This window comes from Egretta garzetta, unplaced genomic scaffold, assembly GCF_000687185.1.
Source record: "Egretta garzetta isolate BGI_Z169 unplaced genomic scaffold, ASM68718v1 scaffold187, whole genome shotgun sequence".
Classification (NCBI taxonomy): Eukaryota; Metazoa; Chordata; class Aves; order Pelecaniformes; family Ardeidae; genus Egretta; species Egretta garzetta.
The window spans coordinates 576,799-595,395 of NW_009260342.1; the positions used below are offsets into that span (position 1 = coordinate 576,799).

General features: G+C 36.5%; 1 protein-coding gene across 1 annotated transcript in view; it reads left to right on the forward strand.

Annotated features, from left to right (window-relative positions):
• RABGAP1L (RAB GTPase activating protein 1 like) overlaps positions 1-18,597 on the forward strand; it is a 224,685-nt gene that overhangs the window by 111,622 nt on the left and 94,466 nt on the right. Inside the window, exons 14-15 of the mRNA XM_035898056.1 lie at positions 7,779-7,892; positions 18,267-18,341. Of these exons, the coding sequence (XP_035753949.1) occupies positions 7,779-7,892; positions 18,267-18,341 (189 nt within the window). The remainder of the gene's footprint in view (positions 1-7,778; positions 7,893-18,266; positions 18,342-18,597) is intronic.

Consider the following 18,597-nt stretch of genomic DNA (forward strand, 5'->3'; position numbering starts at 1 on the left):
CCAGTTACATTGATCATGTCATCTTTTGATTGCCAAAAGTAAGTTTAATTTCAGAATTCATAAAAATGTGTTGAAAGAAACACTGACTAGACAGACATCTACTTGGTCAGTGACACTGCAGGAAACTAATCTTTTAAGACCTAGGATTTTAGAAAAGTTTGCTTTTTAAAGATTTTTTTTCAGCAGTAACTATTTTTCTTTTTTATGCTTCTTTTAGTGAAGTTTTCTAGGCACTTCTTTAAAATGGAAGTTAGTTGTATAGCACCATCAATTAACAAATGGGAGTCAAGGATTCAAATATGCCACCTTTTCCATTTTCTGTAAACACTTTCACGTTTTTCCACAGGCATCTGATATGGTGCAGTTAAGTACTGTTTGTTAGAAGCAGGTCTTACCTTTCCAATTGCTTCTGGAAATTCCCCAGTGGGTTGGTGGGAGAGTCAGAAATACTTGAATTTCAAATTACAGATTAATCACAAGAAGATTTTTTCCAGCCTTTACAGTTGCAGTGTGTCTCTAACAGAGGAATCATAATTGGAAACCTAATCTAAAAATTAGCAAACCAGAAGGAACTTGGACAAAAGTAACTTGCTACATGGATAAATCTGTGGGTTATCTTTTTACTTGTCTGTTAATAAAATAGTACCTATACACATTTCAGAGAAAAAAGGTGAAATGATGATGAGTAAACTGGATAACATGCCTTTTACTTGGTCTAACATATCTTCATGCCCTCTGGAGAGGCCAACCTTCCTATTAAAAACAAGAACAAACCTAAGAGAAAATACAGTGCTTAAAAATTCTCTCCAATCTTTAAAGAAAGAATGCTGGATATCATATCTGCTAAAGATCCAGTGACCCAAGCAGAGCCCCAAACATAGTAAAATGGAAATTGAAATACTGTGATATCTGCAAACAGATGTGCGTGGCCCTTCATGCCAGCGATACATCATATGGAAAAAAAACCCCAAACCCCATCTGCTAATGTACAGAATGCCTTCTCTCTTGTGGGAGATTGGGGAGCTTTCAAGATAAGTGTTTAAGAGTAACTCTGAATTCACAGCGTTCCATTGCCAGTGGCAAAAAATTGAACCTGGTACATTCAAAAGTTGATCTCTTGCCCAGTGGCACAAAAAGCAAGGGGTTTTTTTTTGACGTCTTTCAGAAAGGATATGGCAGAGTAAGGAGAATAAATTATGTACCAGTAGCATACAAGAGAAGGGAGGGTGTACAGAATAGGAAAGGGAGAAGGAAAACAAACCACACAGATAGTAAAGGTCATGGATATTTTTTCTTTTTCAAAACAAGAAAGTGTATGCAGAATTGATCGTTTTGTGTCTGATCTAGTTTTGCTGTGATTTTTTTACAGAAAAATGTCATCTCATCTATTGCTGATTGATGGCTCAACCCTCTTAAGATCTAAGCTGTTTTCGCGTTACCTCTGTGGCTGCTGTGATATCACTCTTTTTCTATAGCTACATACAGAATAATATTGACATGGGTATCTTTATTATTCTAGTACTATTTTTTTCTTCTGTGCAGTCTTTAAGAATCTTGGAGTTGTCATTCTCTGTGGTCCAAGTCTACTTTGTCCAGCATCTTGTAGCTGAAAACTGTCAGCAGCAGCTTCTGGGACGGTTAAAAGCCACATGCTGGGCAGTTGGTCAGCGTGTCCTCATCAGCCTTTCAAAATGAGCATTGTTCCCCATTTCCTTGGCACTCATATGGGTGATTGTATCAATAATAGAACAGTTCATTGCAAGCTCTTGGCCAATCCAATCCCAGTGGTACTGTATCTATAAAAGGATTAGTGTCCCAGCCCATAAGCTTTTTAACAATTAGGGAACTGGGTATTTAGAAGTGATTGGTAATTTTGCATTCTTGGTCTAAAAAGGGTCATGTTATAGATGCTTTTCTGAGGATCCTGTCTTGGGAATTCTCAAAATTTGAGGCATGAACAGCTGCCCACTACCTTGTCAAACACCGCTTGAGAAGAATGGGGATAATTTGATAAAAGAAGATGTCTACTTCCTTGGGCAGAGCTATATTAGTAATCCAAAAATATTACACTCATGAGAGAAGAGTGCCTTTGACACTAAATTTAGATCCAGGCTTGACCTACCGGAAGCCCAGGACTGCTGAGGTTTGAACTATTGATTTGGCCCCAGGTCCAATAGGACTGTTGGTTTTGCTTGTAGAAAGTGGTTTTGCCCAAGCAGTAATAAATACAGCTGATAGCGAGCCAGAATTTGCAAAGTTCAGCTGACCAGTGTATTTACTGAACTAACCTAAATATTATGTTCACTTTAAATATCTTGATAGGTAACTGTTAAAAATCCCCTGCTTTTTTCTCAGTTTCTGTTTCTCTGTTAATTAGTACTCTCTGAGTATTATATGCTCTCGGTTGAATAAAAGCTGATGATGATTGAAAGAAAATCTATTTATAGAAAAGAGCTGAACTACAAGGTATGTATTACAAAAATGCTACAGAAGAACTGAGCATAAGCCAACCATCTATTATTCAATGTTTTTAAAAGGAAGAGCTATTGATTTATTTTTCTTTTTCCCCCAAATACTGATTGGTAGGGAACCTGGCATTTTCTTGGGTCACAGATTCTACTTGGCAGGTTATAATGTGTATGGAAAGTGATGAGAGGAAGGTGGTTGATGATGTGTATTTATACGCTGGCACTATGTGTTTGGGAGGACATCACTAATGATGAGGGGCAAAGCTACATGCCAGTTATGCAGATCATTTCAAACCCATGCTGACTGACCTCATCTATTTTTTTGTGTATTTTGTATTTGCTGCTTATTTGTGATTGTGTTTTAGAGAATTTAAAGTTATTATTCATACTCCCATATGCTCATGTGTGGAACTGTACAGTATCACAAAAAACTTTAAGGAACAAAATAAGCAATATGCAAAAAATCTGTTCCTTCAGCAAAACACGTAGGGTACTGAAACAACATCATGATGTCTAATAATGTGCACTTGGCAAGTCAATATTTAAATTTACAGCTCTTCAGGCTCAAGAAGCATGGATTTATTGAGGGTACCTCTAACTCCTGGTATCAGCAGGTGGTGTGTTTCCACATCGTGTATCTCTAGCTAAACAAGAGTGATGAACAACTGTGGCAGCCTGGGAGTTTTTGCTTTCCATACAACATGTAGAAAAGTTTCAGTATCTAATCCTGAAGGACCATGATACACCAGATTTCCAGGGTATGGTAATTTTAGATGTTGAAATCCTGTTTCGAGTATTTTTTCTTTTCTTACTTTCCTTTGTACTCTGGATTCTGGCTAATTTTAGCTAGTAAAGAGATGAAGCATGGGTGGGACAGTTTGATACAGAATCAGCTGTTTGAACCTCACCAGAGATGCGGACCTCTCAAATGGGTCCAGTCAGGTGAACTTGTACTGAGTCTGCAGCCTGTACAAATCCTATTGTTTTCGTATATAAACTTATGTGATAAAACCAAACTTGAAAGAGTTTAAGACTAGAGATAAGGCTTCGGAAGTTTAGTACAATATGAAAATTGCCTACTCATATGCATAATGATATATTCTTGATCACACATAGTTCTGTCATTTTGGGTTGTCTTCTTCCTGGGATCTCTGCCTTGTTGTGTACAGAAGGAATAGTGCTTATCTAATGAACAGCTTTTTTTTTCTTTCCTTTCTTCCCCCTTACCATTTTTCATTGTGTAACCCTGTGCCTTACTATATACCATTCAGATCAGGATTTGAGGATGAAGTTGTTATTTTCCTCTTTGACATTTCTGTAGGACTCATCACTACAGTATTTCAGTGCTTCAGATGTTAATTGATTTTCATAACACCCTACTGAGATGGACAATTATTATTATCCAGGGAAATAGAGCACAAGGAGATTGAGGTCAGAAGTACTGCTCAGTTTGAATGCCAGGTTTGAGACACCTGTGACCCGTTTTAGTATTTTTTTAGTATTCACATAAAACTCTTGAATTCCTTTAATTGCAACTTGTAAGTAATTCTGCATTTCTCCATATTGAGTCAACAGCTGTAATACAGGCAGCTGTATAGTAAGGCAAACTCAGGTGACCACTCACGGAATTTCTTTGCGGAAGTGATATGCCTGGTTTCATGTAAGTAATTTTGGGCACAAGTGATGAAAGGATCTGAGTCTTAACACAGCATTGAAATGTTATGCCCCAAGAGATTTTTCTTTCTTAATACATTCTTCTGGCTCATCCCATACTTATCCTCCAGTTCTTTCAATAAAGGAAGCAAGGCCCTACCTACAGGAGTCTCTTCTACTCCCTAACTGTAATTCACCACCAGAATGGGTACACTCTTAACAAAATGAGTAGAGGTCCTTTTTGGAGCATGTGTCAAATGTTCTTATTTAAAAAATAATTCCTGATGTACATGCATAAAGATTGCCCTATATTTCTTAATTTTGAGTGTACCCTTAATTTTCTTTTAACATTTATTTAATATAAACAGTTTTCTGTTCTCTAATGTATTTTTATGTTAGTCTGCCTTCTGGCATCAAATGTCCATCTTCAGCAGCATCTTAATAGTTCAAAATGGCAGCAATGTCAAGGAGTTAGTATTCCAGTACAGTTGCTTCACATTTGCAGAAGTTTAGCTATTTTAAAAGTGATACGCCTCAAAGTAGAGAGCTTGTTCAGTAGGATGTCAGCTGTCATACGGCTGACATATGAAGATAATTCCTTTCCTCAGTAGAATATTGTTTCTCTGAGCTGGCAGCACAGAAATGATTATTAGAAGTGAGAAAGATCATTAAAACTCTGAATGCTTTGATAGCCATCTCACCTTAGCTTTTTTTCATAAGAAATTAACTAATCATGACTTTCAGAAGAATAAAAATCCTCTGAAAACCTGAATTAAGATAACTGTAAACTCATCTGCTGTGGTACTCTTGAGAACAGTGCTATCAACAAATTCTATCTGGAAGAAGGTGGAAACTTAGCCAAAATAGTTTTTACATATTTTAAGAATTAATTCTACACTGATCTTCACTCCAGACTTATTTCTTGTTACTTTTAGATTATGGGTTTATCATATTTCAGATGGATGTTGTCTTTTGAGGAGGACTTGATTCTCCTGTCTTTCAGCTTAAATTGTGTTTTGCGTCCATATAATTGCTTTCCACTAGTTTTTTAGAAGCATCTGTTGTTAATAATGCTGAATGAAGACTCTGCTTCAGGCTCCTTTTAACTCAGTAAAAGTCAATTTGCATTTGGGCCTTTACACAAATACTTTTTGGTCCTACCTTGGACATCTACCTTGTCAACTTCTATGTGCTCAATTACATGTTGGCCTCTCAGTTCAAGAAAAGACAGAAATAGAGGGAAGTCAAACACAATCTTCCTGCTTGACAGAAAAGTGATTTATGTGCTGGACATGGTGGCCTTCCCGTAACTTTCTTTAAAACGCCTGAATCTTTTAAAATTTGTGCTGAAGAATTAATGTGACAGATTTTTATAGTGGACTCTGTAACTGTGCTGTAATGGTAGATCTTAAATGCCGTTTAAGGCATTTCCTCACAATGTAACTAAATGGTCAGATCAATCTGGGAGGAAGACTGCAATTATTTAGCCTCTCTTGTGTTTGAAAGGCATGTAAATGAAAATACTCATTAAAGAAGTCTGATTAGAGACTGCTTATTATTAAATTTTTATTGTTATTTTGTCGTTTGTTGCATGTGAATTAGCCTGTGGTTAGTTTTGGTCACTAATAGTTGTGTGATGCTTACATATTCTGAAAAGCATGACGGCAACCTGGTGAAAGCACAAAAGTGTTTATTTTCTGCAGCAGTACCAGTTAGTGTAATAAAAACATCACCTCTTTTTGTAAGCTTTCCTTTTCTTAGCACATAACAATATGCCTGGTATTTTACAAAATACAGATTGTGTTATTGTCTTGTACTAAAGATGTTACTGTCAAGCAAAGGGAAAGCAACAGTTGAGATCACTGAAAACTGGGACATCATAAATGGATAAATTAATGATGGCAGAGATTCGGAGATTTGAGAGAGAAGGAAGAGGAAGACTTCCAGGTGCAAGAACTGGAAAACTGTGCTAAGTGCAAAGAGGGTTGTGGAGGAAAGGTGAAACCGTAGTTTAATGTAGAGGGTTGAGGGAACCAAGGGAAGTGAGAAGACAGATGAGAATAGAAGAAAGATAGATTAAAAAAAACCCACAATTTTTTTTTTTTTTTTTACTTATCTGTGATACTCAACTGAATGCTGTTAGAAAACATTTGTATTTAAAGTGACATTTGTGCTTGTTGTGGCTATAGCTATTTTCTTCGCTGCCATTGAGGTGAATGGAGAAATACAATGATGGGTTTTCATCTCTGGGGTAGCCTGATATAGCCCGGGGTGATGCCTTTGTGTGTATTGGTTTTGGATGGGCCCAAAAGGAAACCATAGTTGGGAATTGCTGTGGACTTCTGTCTAAGCTCCCAAAGGCAGCTGCATTACAGTATGGCATAGTCTCACCATAACTGCCTTATGGGATTCGGAAACTACCTAAATTCAGGAGACTACCTGGTTGCTGACTCGAGTAAAGAAGGTTTTTTATGGAGAGTCCTGGATTATAAACTGCAATCTGAGGGTTTAGAAGTTTTCTATAGCAGAGATATTTTGTTTTCAAGGTAGAAGTATTTATAAAGGATTTATTTTCTAAGTCGCAGGTGAGGATTCTCTTGGTTTTTCCTTTAGGATTACAAAGGTAATAGAGAAAAGCACCATTTGGTATTTACCACTGTAAAGATACTATCTCACACTGAGGGTAACCGGAACCTGAAGATAATTGATTAACTGTTGTTGTTCCAGCTTTGACATTCTGATACCACTTTCTTGTACACACACAGTGGTATTTCTCATGTCTGATTGCAAGGATTTCCATCTTTTTATAAAAATGCAGTATCGTTAGCAATTGCTTCTTCATCTACAGAGCTAGGTATGTCTATGGAACAACTCAATTGCCTAAACGTGGGCATTTGGTGTCATTTTAGCTGTCTTTGGATATGCAGATCATCCACATGCAGCTTGCAGAGATGATGCAGCACTTACAACAGACTTGTATCCTTCTGCAGTAGCAGCTGCTTACCAGGCAAGATATCTTCAGGCTCCTAAAATGGCATTTGATGCCAGTGTTTAGGCTTCTGAACTCATCCCTAGTTGCTGGTCAATGTAAAAATGTAATTGAATTGGAGATGGTAGTGGGGAAAGATATGGGATTTATCTGAGAGTATAACATTTTCTGGCACTTGTTCTGGTTTTGTTCTTTTAAAGACCACTTAATGGTAAACTTTGAACATTTCTAAGTAATAGTTCTAATTTGTAATTAACATTGTTTCTATGGGAGGTTGATATACATTTTAAATTAATACCTCTGAGCTTGTGAGAGAGAGACAGTCTAATTTTTTTTTTTTTACTCCAAGAGAAACACAGTAAGCATATGTTCTGTGATAAAAATGCACCAACAATTAAATAAGTAGTCATTTCCTGTGTTAAAGTTGAACTGTAAGCCTGAAGGACAGAAAACATGCCACGTTGCTCTTGTTAAACTGTCAAATTATTACTGCATATGCAACTGGAGGATTTTCAGTTTCTTCTCAAAGCATTTTTAGAGGATGAATCAGTAAAGCAGTTATCTAATGTATCCATGTTGACTGCACATAGAATTTTATATTCTGTTATGTTTAATTACACTGTTACCAGGCTAATACTTCAGGATTTTTCTCTTTTTTTTTTTTACAGGATTCTGCTCAGGAGAGTGTCATTACACGAGATATTCATCGTACGTTTCCAGCACATGATTATTTCAAAGATACAGAAGGAGACGGTCAGGAATCTCTATACAAAATCTGTAAGGTACAGTCAGTACTCTGCATTTTAAAGTGTGTTCCATATTTTGCTATGGCTGTATTTTGCCCTGCTAACCCTATTCTGATCCAAGTCACTAATCAATAAGACTTTAAAGCTTTATTTAGATTGCATGTGGAGAGTGTAGTGTTTGTGCAGTACTGGATATCCTGAAGTACTTTTTATAACCTTGTATTTCATATGTCCTAAGATGCATATGAGAAGAGCAAGGCTCAAGCTAGCTAATGGGCAGTTTGGTATCAGAGATTCACTTCAGTAGAAGTGTGGTGTAGCAGACCTTTTTTTGCTCTGGTGGTAGAGAGGTTTGCAGAGGAAGGGAAAGCCTCAGAGCAAGCTCTGCTATGAGGTTAAGCAAGAATAATGTCTCTAGACAGTTATCTAGAGAACAAGTTAGTTGACCTTTCCACAAGCAATGTGTATGCATAGCTTTTCAGTCATAGCTCTCAGGTTACCTCTGATCAAAGAAAAATCTAATTTTTTCCAATTTGCACGTGGGGAAGTTGAGGTACTAAATGAGCAGAATTGTCCAGCTTGTGCAGACAGACTTCTGTTGCTTAGAAGAGATACAGAAGGTAGAATATTGCAGCTAGATTGGGAGCTCTCTGGCTGTCAGAACACATTTTATTGTGTTTCTAGCAGGCAGGTTTTGCTTTAATTTTTTTTCTACATGTAGAATAAATAATTGCCTTAGACAAAGCCATTTCCACTTCCTTTCCTTTTCCTTGTTAGTCTGTTTCCACCTCCAGTTGATTAATAGACAGAAATGATGGAGTTGTCATAACAAGCAGAAAAGAGTGTCCTGCCTTTGGGGTGTAATGATACATATTCCTGTTCTCCAGATAAATTCTGTGGTGCTGCAGACACCTATTCAAACAATAATTTGGACGACGGTTAAATATAGCTGCTTAGGTTACATATATTGAAGTTCATTGTCATGAGTAATTCACATTAAAAAAGGTTTAAAAAAAAGGAGCAGAGAGAACTTTGAACCAATTATATTGATTTCTCACTAATCTTGGAGGGCTCTAGATGGCTACAAGAAAATTGCTTCTGTGCCAATCTTTGAAAAGAATAGCTAGGACAATGCAGGTAATTGTGGGCTTGTCAGTTTGATATCAGTTAAGTGAAAAATTATAGAATAGCATTCAGGTTACCAAGAATTAAATGTGAGAAGTATATTATAATGAATGCCTATGAGTTTACTGAAAATAGATCTTGACAAGATAATAAAAAAAAATACAGGTTTCATTGGTGAAGGTAATTTTATCAGAATTCTGTAGATCATGTAGTCTGCCATGCAAAAAAAAGTATAAATGCTGGACAAGTTAGAATATGAACAAGATACACATTAAAGAATTAAAAACTGGCTAGCTAGCAGGTTACTAAACATCAGCACTGAAGAAATATATTTCAAACAAGGTGCCATGACAGTCACTTGGTTCTGTCAATGTACTCTGGTTAGTCACTTAAAAGAAAACAAAAATAATTTCTGGTAAAGATATCTTAATGACACAGAGAAAAAGGGAATGGTAAATAATGAGGTGTTAAAGAATGTATGGATAGATAAATTGTGTGTAGGAATAGAATGACTTGAGTAACTCAGTATTTTACAGCTGCTGCAGCTGCTTTTGATTACTATGTCTGTGTCATGGTTTAACCCCAGCCAGCAACTAAGACACAGCTGCTCACTCACTCCCCCCACAATGGGATGGGAGAGAGAATCAGAAGAGTAAAAGTGAAAAAATTCATGGGTTGAGATAAAGACAGTTTAATAGGGAAAGTAAAAGCTGTGCATGCAGGTGAAGCAAAACAAGGAATTCATTCACTGCTTTCCATCGGCAGGCAGGTGTTCCACCATCTCCAGGAAAGCAGGGCTCCATCACACATTACTTGGGAAGACAAAATGCCATCATTCCGAATGTCTCCCCTTCCTTCTTCCCCCTGCTTTGTATGCTGAGCATGACATCATACGGTCTGGAATATCCCTTTGATCAGTTGGGGTCAGCTGTCCCAGCTGTGTCCCCTCCCAACTTCTTGTGCATCCCCAGCCTCCTTGCTGGAGGGGTGGTGTGAGGAGCAGAAAAGGCCTTGATTCCGTGTAAGCACTGCTCAGCAATAGCTAAAATATCCCTGTGTTATCAGCACTGCTTCCAGCACAAATCCAAGACATAGCCCCATACTAGTTAGTATGAAGAACATTAACTCTATCCCAGCCAAAACCAGCACAGTCCAGAATTAAAGACGACTATTCTACATTGGAAAGAACCTGTAGAAGTTTCATGAGGATGATAAAGGTATTTGGGAACATACTTTGGAAAGAAAAACTTTTTCATGAATGAGTATCTCAGTCTGTTTTGTTTAATAAAGAGAAAATCAAGGAATTAATCTGTCTGAACTAGAAGTAACTTAGAAGAATGTCTAGCAGGCAGCTTCACAGAGGCACAAATCTAAGACCTTCCCAGGTTTTCTGTGGTAAAAGCGAAGAATTCTACTTGTCTTCCAAAGTTGGGAGCCTTCCCTGCTCTCAGGGCCTCTACTGCTCCTGCAGAGAAAGTTGCTGCAGATGTTGGTCCTCGTTTTTTGAAGTATCTAGATCTGAGGCCTGTCAGCATGTACTTCAAGTTGAGGACTGCTTTTCCTGTGAAGCATTTTGTATTTATCTACCTCTGCCACTTTGCCCCTTTCTCTTGATGTGAACATGTTCTGCACAGCTTCTTTGCAGTCAGCTTTTAATTTACTGCTCCAAACAGCTTTGTCTCATCAGCAGTCTTTGTTACTGTGCTATTTTTATGTGTTCTGTATGCTTTGTGAATATCTTCAACAGCATCAGCCCTAGCATGCATTTCTGTGAGGTTCTGTGAGTGAGAACTGACTGTTTATTCCCACCTTTTGCTTTCTGTCCTTTAATCAATTATTTGAGTATGTAAGAGAACCTTCTTACACAGCTTAGTCCCCTAAAACCCTTTGGGAAGGGATCTTGTTAAATGTTTTCTGAAAATTCTAGTAGATTCTTGTTGACTGCCTCATTCTTTCATGTGCTCATTGGTTCAAAGAAGAATTTGGGAAGCATTGCTTCCTGGTAGAACAGCCACATCCAATCTTCAACATTGAATTATTCATAAGTTTACTGATTTTATTCTTGACAGTTTCTACCTACTTGCCAGTACAGAGATCAGACGCAACTCCTGTGTAATTTCTAGGCAGCTCCTTTTCCTTCACCCCTGCACTGTTTTCTTAAACGGCTATGGCTCTGTTCTACAGATGACCTGTCTGTGGCCAGGTCCAACTGGACCTTGAGTTTATGATTGACATGGTGAGTTTTAGAGAAATATGTTAAAAGCTAATTAACTTGCTTTTAAACTTGTCATTCCATAACAAAAATATAAAAATCAGTAGTGAGAGTAATATTGGGGTTGTTTTATATTACTAGTATAACTTTCAACAGAGGTGCTGTGCACTCATGTCCTTCTTCTAATATGAAAGCAAGATATTTGAAGAATGGGATTATTGAATAAGGCTAGAAAAGGTCTGTCCTCAAGTGGGAGGGTAAAAAGCTGAAGAGCATTTTCTTCATGCCCCACTGAAATGAGAGATGATCTGAGCTGTCAGATAAAAAGGAAAACCATTAAAAGCTCAGTGCCTCATTTTAACAGGTCTGTCAGTTTTAGTTCCGTCTCTTAATCTCTTCTTCAGAACAGTAGGAAATCAGGAAAGATGGAAACTTTTTCAGTTGCAGAACATTTATGTGACAAAGTTTCTAAAAATAAACTTTAAGGCTGACAAGGGTGATAAGGAATGAAAAGAGTTCCAGATTCTAGATTGGAGATTTCACTTGAGGACATTGCATAAGCTAGATTTGCACAGAGCAAACATCTTTGGGAAAATAGTTCTGTTTCTTGCATGCTTTCTGTTTAAATACTCTGTGAATTCTAGCTCTATTTAAAGAGCTCATTCTCTGTGTTACAATGCATAACAGAATAGTACTCGCGACCTACTTCCATGTGTGCCTATGTAGTTAACAGCTCGATGCTCGAGGGAATCAAACCACTTGGCAGAAATAGTCCTTTCAACTGTTTGGAGTGTATGCAGTGCAGAATTTAATGTGAGCTGTGTTTTCTCTAATTTTCTGATTGAAGTAACTCCTATTCAACAAACAAGCACTGTGACTTTAATAGGAGAATGGGAGTATGTTGCAGGGAGATCAATCAGGTTAGCTAGGTGAGTATTCTTACTGGGCAAACTGGAAAAATAGACACGAGGCTTCCCTGCTTTTCTGAAAATGGTTGAATTACTTTTCAGAGATTCGAAGTCAGTGTTAAGAGTTTTCCAGTAAACAAGGGCATTATGGAAGGATATGAATCACGTGTATCATGACATATTTTGTTACTACATACTTATCTCCTTAGTTGATCAAATTTGTAGTTTTTTACTAATCCTAGGCATACTTGCCTGAAGGTTTTATGTGCAGGATCAGTGTGACAGCTGGTTTACTCTGAAATGAAACACTCCATTTTAGTCGTCATTCCAATGTCTGTTTGTTGGTACCCACGTTAGTAGAGGGAATAATAAAGGCTTTTTCTAGCAAAGCTAATACTGAATGGGGTCCATTGGCTTTCTTTGCTGTATAATTGAAATATGAAAATGTCTTTGAATTGCTTGTCTGTGACCAGTAGCTTCTATACCATAGAATCATGGAATCCTAGAACTGTTCAGGTTGGATAAGCTGCGAACAATGGATTACTCTTTGGTTCATCCTTCAGTATGGCAGAACTGCTGCTTAGCGCTGTCCTGTAAACTGATTGTCTAACTTTCAACCTTTTTTTACATTTTCATTTCCATTTCATTGCAGCATCTTTTTTCAGATGATCACCTCTTCTTGGCATGCACATATTCTTCCACATTTTTCAATCCTTAGTATCTCCTCAGATGTACAAATGGGAAGCTTCAGCATTTGTCCACTTTGGTTTAATTACTTGTCAGAGAGCAGATCTTTTTCTTTCCTGCAGGAGTCTATTTGCCAATTTTAGAATAAACATAGGATCATAAACAGAATCAGTTAAGGATTATTTTTCAACTATTTTTAGTTGTTTATTTTCTTTGCTCCTGGGTTGAAAAGCAATTTTAGTAAATATTGTTGTCTTGTTTCTTGCAAAGGATTTTTAATGTTATCTTGTCTTCTTCCATTTACATATTAATAAGGTTCCTTCTCTGTGCATCTGTGCTCAGCAAGGAAGCAGCAGTACTGTACTTGCATATGGGGTTTCTGCTGAGACTGTACTAAGTGAAAAGGTCAAGGAATCTTGAATGCTGGAAAGAGAGTCAAGGCTTTAGTATGTTCGGAGGCCTGCCTGAATAAATGTGAAGATTTCTTCATTCTCTCAGCCCTTATAGCTCTGGAGGAGGCATATTGTATAACATACACGTGCCTTTCCCTGGTACTCAATAAATGAGTAACTAATTTCTAAAAATACAGTTTTCTGTTAACACAGAAATTCCTTGTGTAATGTGATACATCCTAAATGCTTCAGTCATAGAAATATTACTAAAATATTACTAAATAAATTTAGGTATGGAGTAAATTATACTATCACTAAAATTATTCAGCAACCAAGCATGTCATAAAATACCTTGTCGCATGAGAAGTCCACATCAAAGTATGGATGTTTTCTTGAGACAGTCTTTTTTTCAGTCACCACATGAGTATTTTAATTCTACTAAAACAGACTTCAGTGCAGAGCTACGTCTATATAAAACATTGAGTAGATTCCCTAGATCATTTCTGTCATTTTGGTAGCGATGCAAAGGTAAGTCATGAGAGCAAATCGGACTTGTAATTCTCCCCCAAAAAACTTGCATTCAGTTTCTGTTACATTTTCCTTTTTCCTGGGACACAGATTCTGGATATCTCCTATAACCATTAACAAGCATCATGCCAGTGTGCCTGTCGCTTTTGCAGAGAAGTGAGTGTTTCCTGTGCCAGAAAACATTATTACTGACAGGAGAGATACTGTTATTGCAGATGAGAGATGGAGATCTGTAGAGCCTTTGCTCGTACCTTTCTCTCTGCATTGCCGTGAAGTGTGTGGGAATGAAAGCTCTGGAAATGTAAGACCTTTGTATGAGGCAGACACGAGACAAATGTTTTTCATGAGCTCTCCTTAGTTTCTAATGTCATTGAGTTACTATGGTAAAGGCAAGTTGGCAATGTGATTGTAAGCTGATATTTTCTAGTTAGTGTTTTGCATCTTGTTGTTTTAAATACATTTGAACCTTCAGCAAGCATAAGCAATCATTTGCATGCTTATGAAGATGCAAAATAATGAAAACCATTTCATCTTGGAATTTGGGACGTACTCCCTACTCCTTCTTTAAAACACTCGGGATCATACACAGTAGTTGCAGAAATCCTAAATCTGAGGTTTTAAATTCAAATCAGCAACCTTGCCATTTGTCTTTCAGATGCTACTTAGTTGGAATTTTCATATCTATAGAACATCCTGATCTTGGGAGATTTTCCTTCAGTAATAATTTTAGAGAAGAATTTCTGTCCATCTCTGGATTCTTCATTTACTTTCCCAACATGCAGGCAGATCTCTGTCATTGACTTTATTTGAGAAGACTATTGCTTCCAAAGTGTTCACTTTGTAATGATGTTGTACTAATAACTGCACAGTAGTTCTTCTCTTCCAAAGACAGAGAACTATTAAAAAGACATTTTAATTCTGTAGGTGAGATCTTTATTCAGTTAAAATGAATGAAAGCAGGTTTCAAGTCAGAATCTTCATTAAATCCCATTTATGAGAGAGAGAATATTTTAAATCTCGGTTAACTGGAGAACAGTAATTGGAGGTTCCCCAAGAGCTTAAGAAAATAATAACTTAAAAGACTGCAGCATTGTTGCAGGTTGTCATAGGAAAATTCCCATTCTCTTGAAATTACAGAGTTACAATGACTGCAATGGCAATAGAAGATTTGGGATTTTGCTTTGTTTTCGTATTTCATGTGGAAAGACAAAGTTAATGCTCCTCAGTCCCTTAGAAAGATAAATCTTAAATAATTAATCTTAGATCTTTCGTTAATAATATGATATTAAGGTAGTATCTGTAGGCAGCATCCTTATTTTTGAGGCAATTTTGGTTAATTACATCATATTTCAGCAATATTGAGTCCCGTGGGTTACTTAAAACTAAAAAACTGTAATTGGAAATGTAATATATATAAAGCTTCAAAAATCTCTTTGCTTTGGGCAAACGCAATGAAATCATGTAGATTTGAGAGACTTCATTAAAAAATAAACCTTTAGTTGCCAGCATTATGATGCTTTGACTTAACAGCAGAATCTTTTTTCAGTTTGATATAATTCTCATGCAGAACTGAAGTTAGCATTTAAGTATCTGATAACAGCTGCATGTGAAGATCAGATTTTGGGGAAGGACCTAGTGGAAATTAACTTCAAAAAGCAAGCAGATCATGCAGTTAATATTTTTTTCATAGTTGTTGGCTGCTTCAAAGTTTTGTTAATGATGGCATCCTTCTACGGGGGCCCTCAGACGTTTTTCGCTTATATATACTATGTGTATCTGTGTCCGCTAATTAATTTGAAGTATTTTTTAAAACCAAATTGTCCGGTACTTATTGATTTGTAGTTCTATGGATCACCTCTTTTTACAAATGTTTCAAATTTGTCATCTATTCTTCTGATTTAATCAGCCAATTAATGGTTTACCAGTTTACTACTTCCCCCCGCCCCGAACCTTTTGGGGTGAGTACTGTCTGTTGTCAATACAATTTTTAGTATTTTTATTCCTTTTAATTTATCATCTCTTCTGATACTCAGTTGGAGTGGCCTTCAATGCATCCCCTGTTAGGAATGGTTCCAGCAGGATGACAACCCTGTGATTCTTCTGTAATAAAACAGACACAAAGAGAGTTTGTGTGGATTTTCTGCTATAGTTGAAATACAACTTTTCTACCTTGATCATATTTTTTCCAAGCAGAGGCTTTGCCTTCCTGCTCTGGATGCGTTTGAAAATTGATTTATTACTAGTTTTAATGTCTTTAGGAAGTTGATTGTGAAAACATTTCTTGGTCTTCCTTCACATTTTTATACTTAACAAGCAAAGTGAGGGGTTTTTTTTTTGCACCCTCCCTATTTTCCCTCTTTTGCCGTAATTTCAAGTTCTTTCACAATCTCAAAAGGAATATGTTTTTATTTTTGATAACTTTCTTTACTTTTTAATCTATGTCACTTTTGGAGGCAGCTTGTTTGCTTCAATGTGTTGGTTTCTCAATAGTTATTTAAAAACTTGTTTGGATTAATTTATTGCTATTTTTCAGCAAATTATTAGCTATTGTGCTAGTAATGCTTCTCACAACAGAGAACCCACATGTGTTGGTAATTTGCTATTAATTCTTCATCCTGGATTTTTTTTAAGTAAAGTAAAAATGTTGCATAGCATGAAGAAATCATAAATCAAATCTATTACTTGTAATTCTGCTTATCTGTTTCTATGTGGAGTTGGCCTTTCAGAAGTAGAAATAATACATCTTTTAGGAATGCTACAGAAATAAAATATTAGGTATCCATAAACTGATAGATTTTAGGAACAAATAGATAAAGACTCATGATGATGATGATGATGGTTCTAACTAGTCATATGCAATATTAATTTAAGTGTTGAAAGTAATTTCTGTTAATTCAGTGCTTAGTAGCTAAAGAGCAATTTTAAATTAACTTTTCACAAGAAGCATCCTTTTTTTCCAATTCATAGTTTTGTGTCTGCTGTTGTAAACTTCTGGAGTTATTTTTTGTATTTTACTTTTGTGGCTAGAGCTGGTTAAGCTAGCAAGCAGATCGTAATGGTTCATTAAATCTTAAGTAGTTTATGTGACTTGTCTTCTTGTATTTGCTTGACCACTGAAACTGAGCAATAGAGTGGGATTATTTTCACTCAGATTCTAACTAATCCCATGTAAAATACTTCAGAAGAATGGTAAGCAACATAGACAGACGGCAAAGATCTGTAAGCCACAGTTCAGTTTTTCAAAAAGCTACAACCATATTAAGAAATGTATGGATGAGTTGTTTATAAACAGTGACCTTTAAAGGAATACTCAGGTTATATATTCTTTACAGAAATCTTCTCTTCTGGAATCTGCCTATCAGAATGAAAAAGGAAAGGTGGTTTTAAAAACTTCAAATATGTTTTGGCCTCCATTTCAACACTTCTGGCAGAAATCCTTTGCAATTATATTAATACTGTTGGCTGGAAAGGAGTCACATCTCTTTTTGAGTCGCAGTTCTTATCTTTTGAAGAGGTAGTTCAGCCACCTTTGAAATATTGTACGATAGACCCAGGTGGGTTTGGTTCCCCAGCATACCTGACATTGTTTATTCACAGTCTCTCTGTGCTTCCGTTCAGTGAATTTGCAATCTTGATTTCATTCAAGACTTAAAAAAAGAAGATAAGCGAAGTGTTCCAGTTTGAAACGTTCTCATCTGTAAACAGTCTTGGGGGCGGTGTGGGGGCAAAGCGGATTTTCTGATTCATGTGGCTTGTTCCTCCCTGTAGCTCTGACCTTGTGCTTTTGTTTTCCCCGCTGTAACCTTAGTACCTTGCTTATTCTCTCGGGTTGTGTCTCTCTCCTATGTCAATCCTGCTGCTGCTTATACTTTCTCAAATTTCCTCAAATTCTTAACATCCTCTGACATCTCTTTAAAAACAGTATCTGTCTTCTTGTCTCAGGAAAGTAAGGGGGAAGGAAAGGTTGGCTATTTTAGTTTTGTTTTTTTAAGAGTAAGAAAAAGGTAGTATGGCAATCTGACTATAAGAAAATGTGTCTTGTTCATTCTTCAGCAAAACAAGGACATGGAAAAATCATTTCTGATGAAATTTGCAGGCTAGAATAGTTCTCTGTGGTTTTCTAACAACCAACCTCAGGTCCAGTACTTTCACGATATAAAAATTTGTTTTTCCAAAACGAAACAAACACTTTCCCATCACAACACACATTAGCCTGGTTCTTATATTGTATTTATTATATTGTTAAATTCATGTCATTACTAACCTACGTGGAATTATCCCTGATTTTAGGTGAAGGAAAATTGCATTCAACTCTTCTCACACTGTTCAAAAGATAAAAATAAAAATTGACAAATATGGCATCTATGGAAGATTGAGGGTGACCTGTAGATGTTTTCTTAAGTGCCCTGGAGTCCTGTGCAAGAATGGTTACAGTTTTGCTCCCTTTATTATTTTAGCCTGCATAGTATTACATATTCTGAATAACTCATTGTTTGTTACACATTTTGATAATGCCTGCATGCGTTTTAAATGCATGTTGACTTTTTATTTTTTCTAGGCATACTCTGTGTATGATGAAGATATTGGCTATTGCCAGGGACAGTCTTTCCTTGCAGCTGTGCTTCTACTTCATGTGAGTTAATTGTAAAATGAAAGCTTTGATATTTGAAACCAAAATCAGTAGTACTGTAACATGCTATTTGACAGATATTTACTGTTTATTTGTCTGTATTCATTTTCTTCTTGTTGCTTTTTGGCAAATAGTGACTAATGTCTTCTATCTTTATGAACGTAGATTTCTTTTATCTAGGAGAAATCCATTAAATTATCAAGTACTTCTGTGTCAACCTGAAACTGGTTTGTTACATATTAATATTTTCTTTTAATTT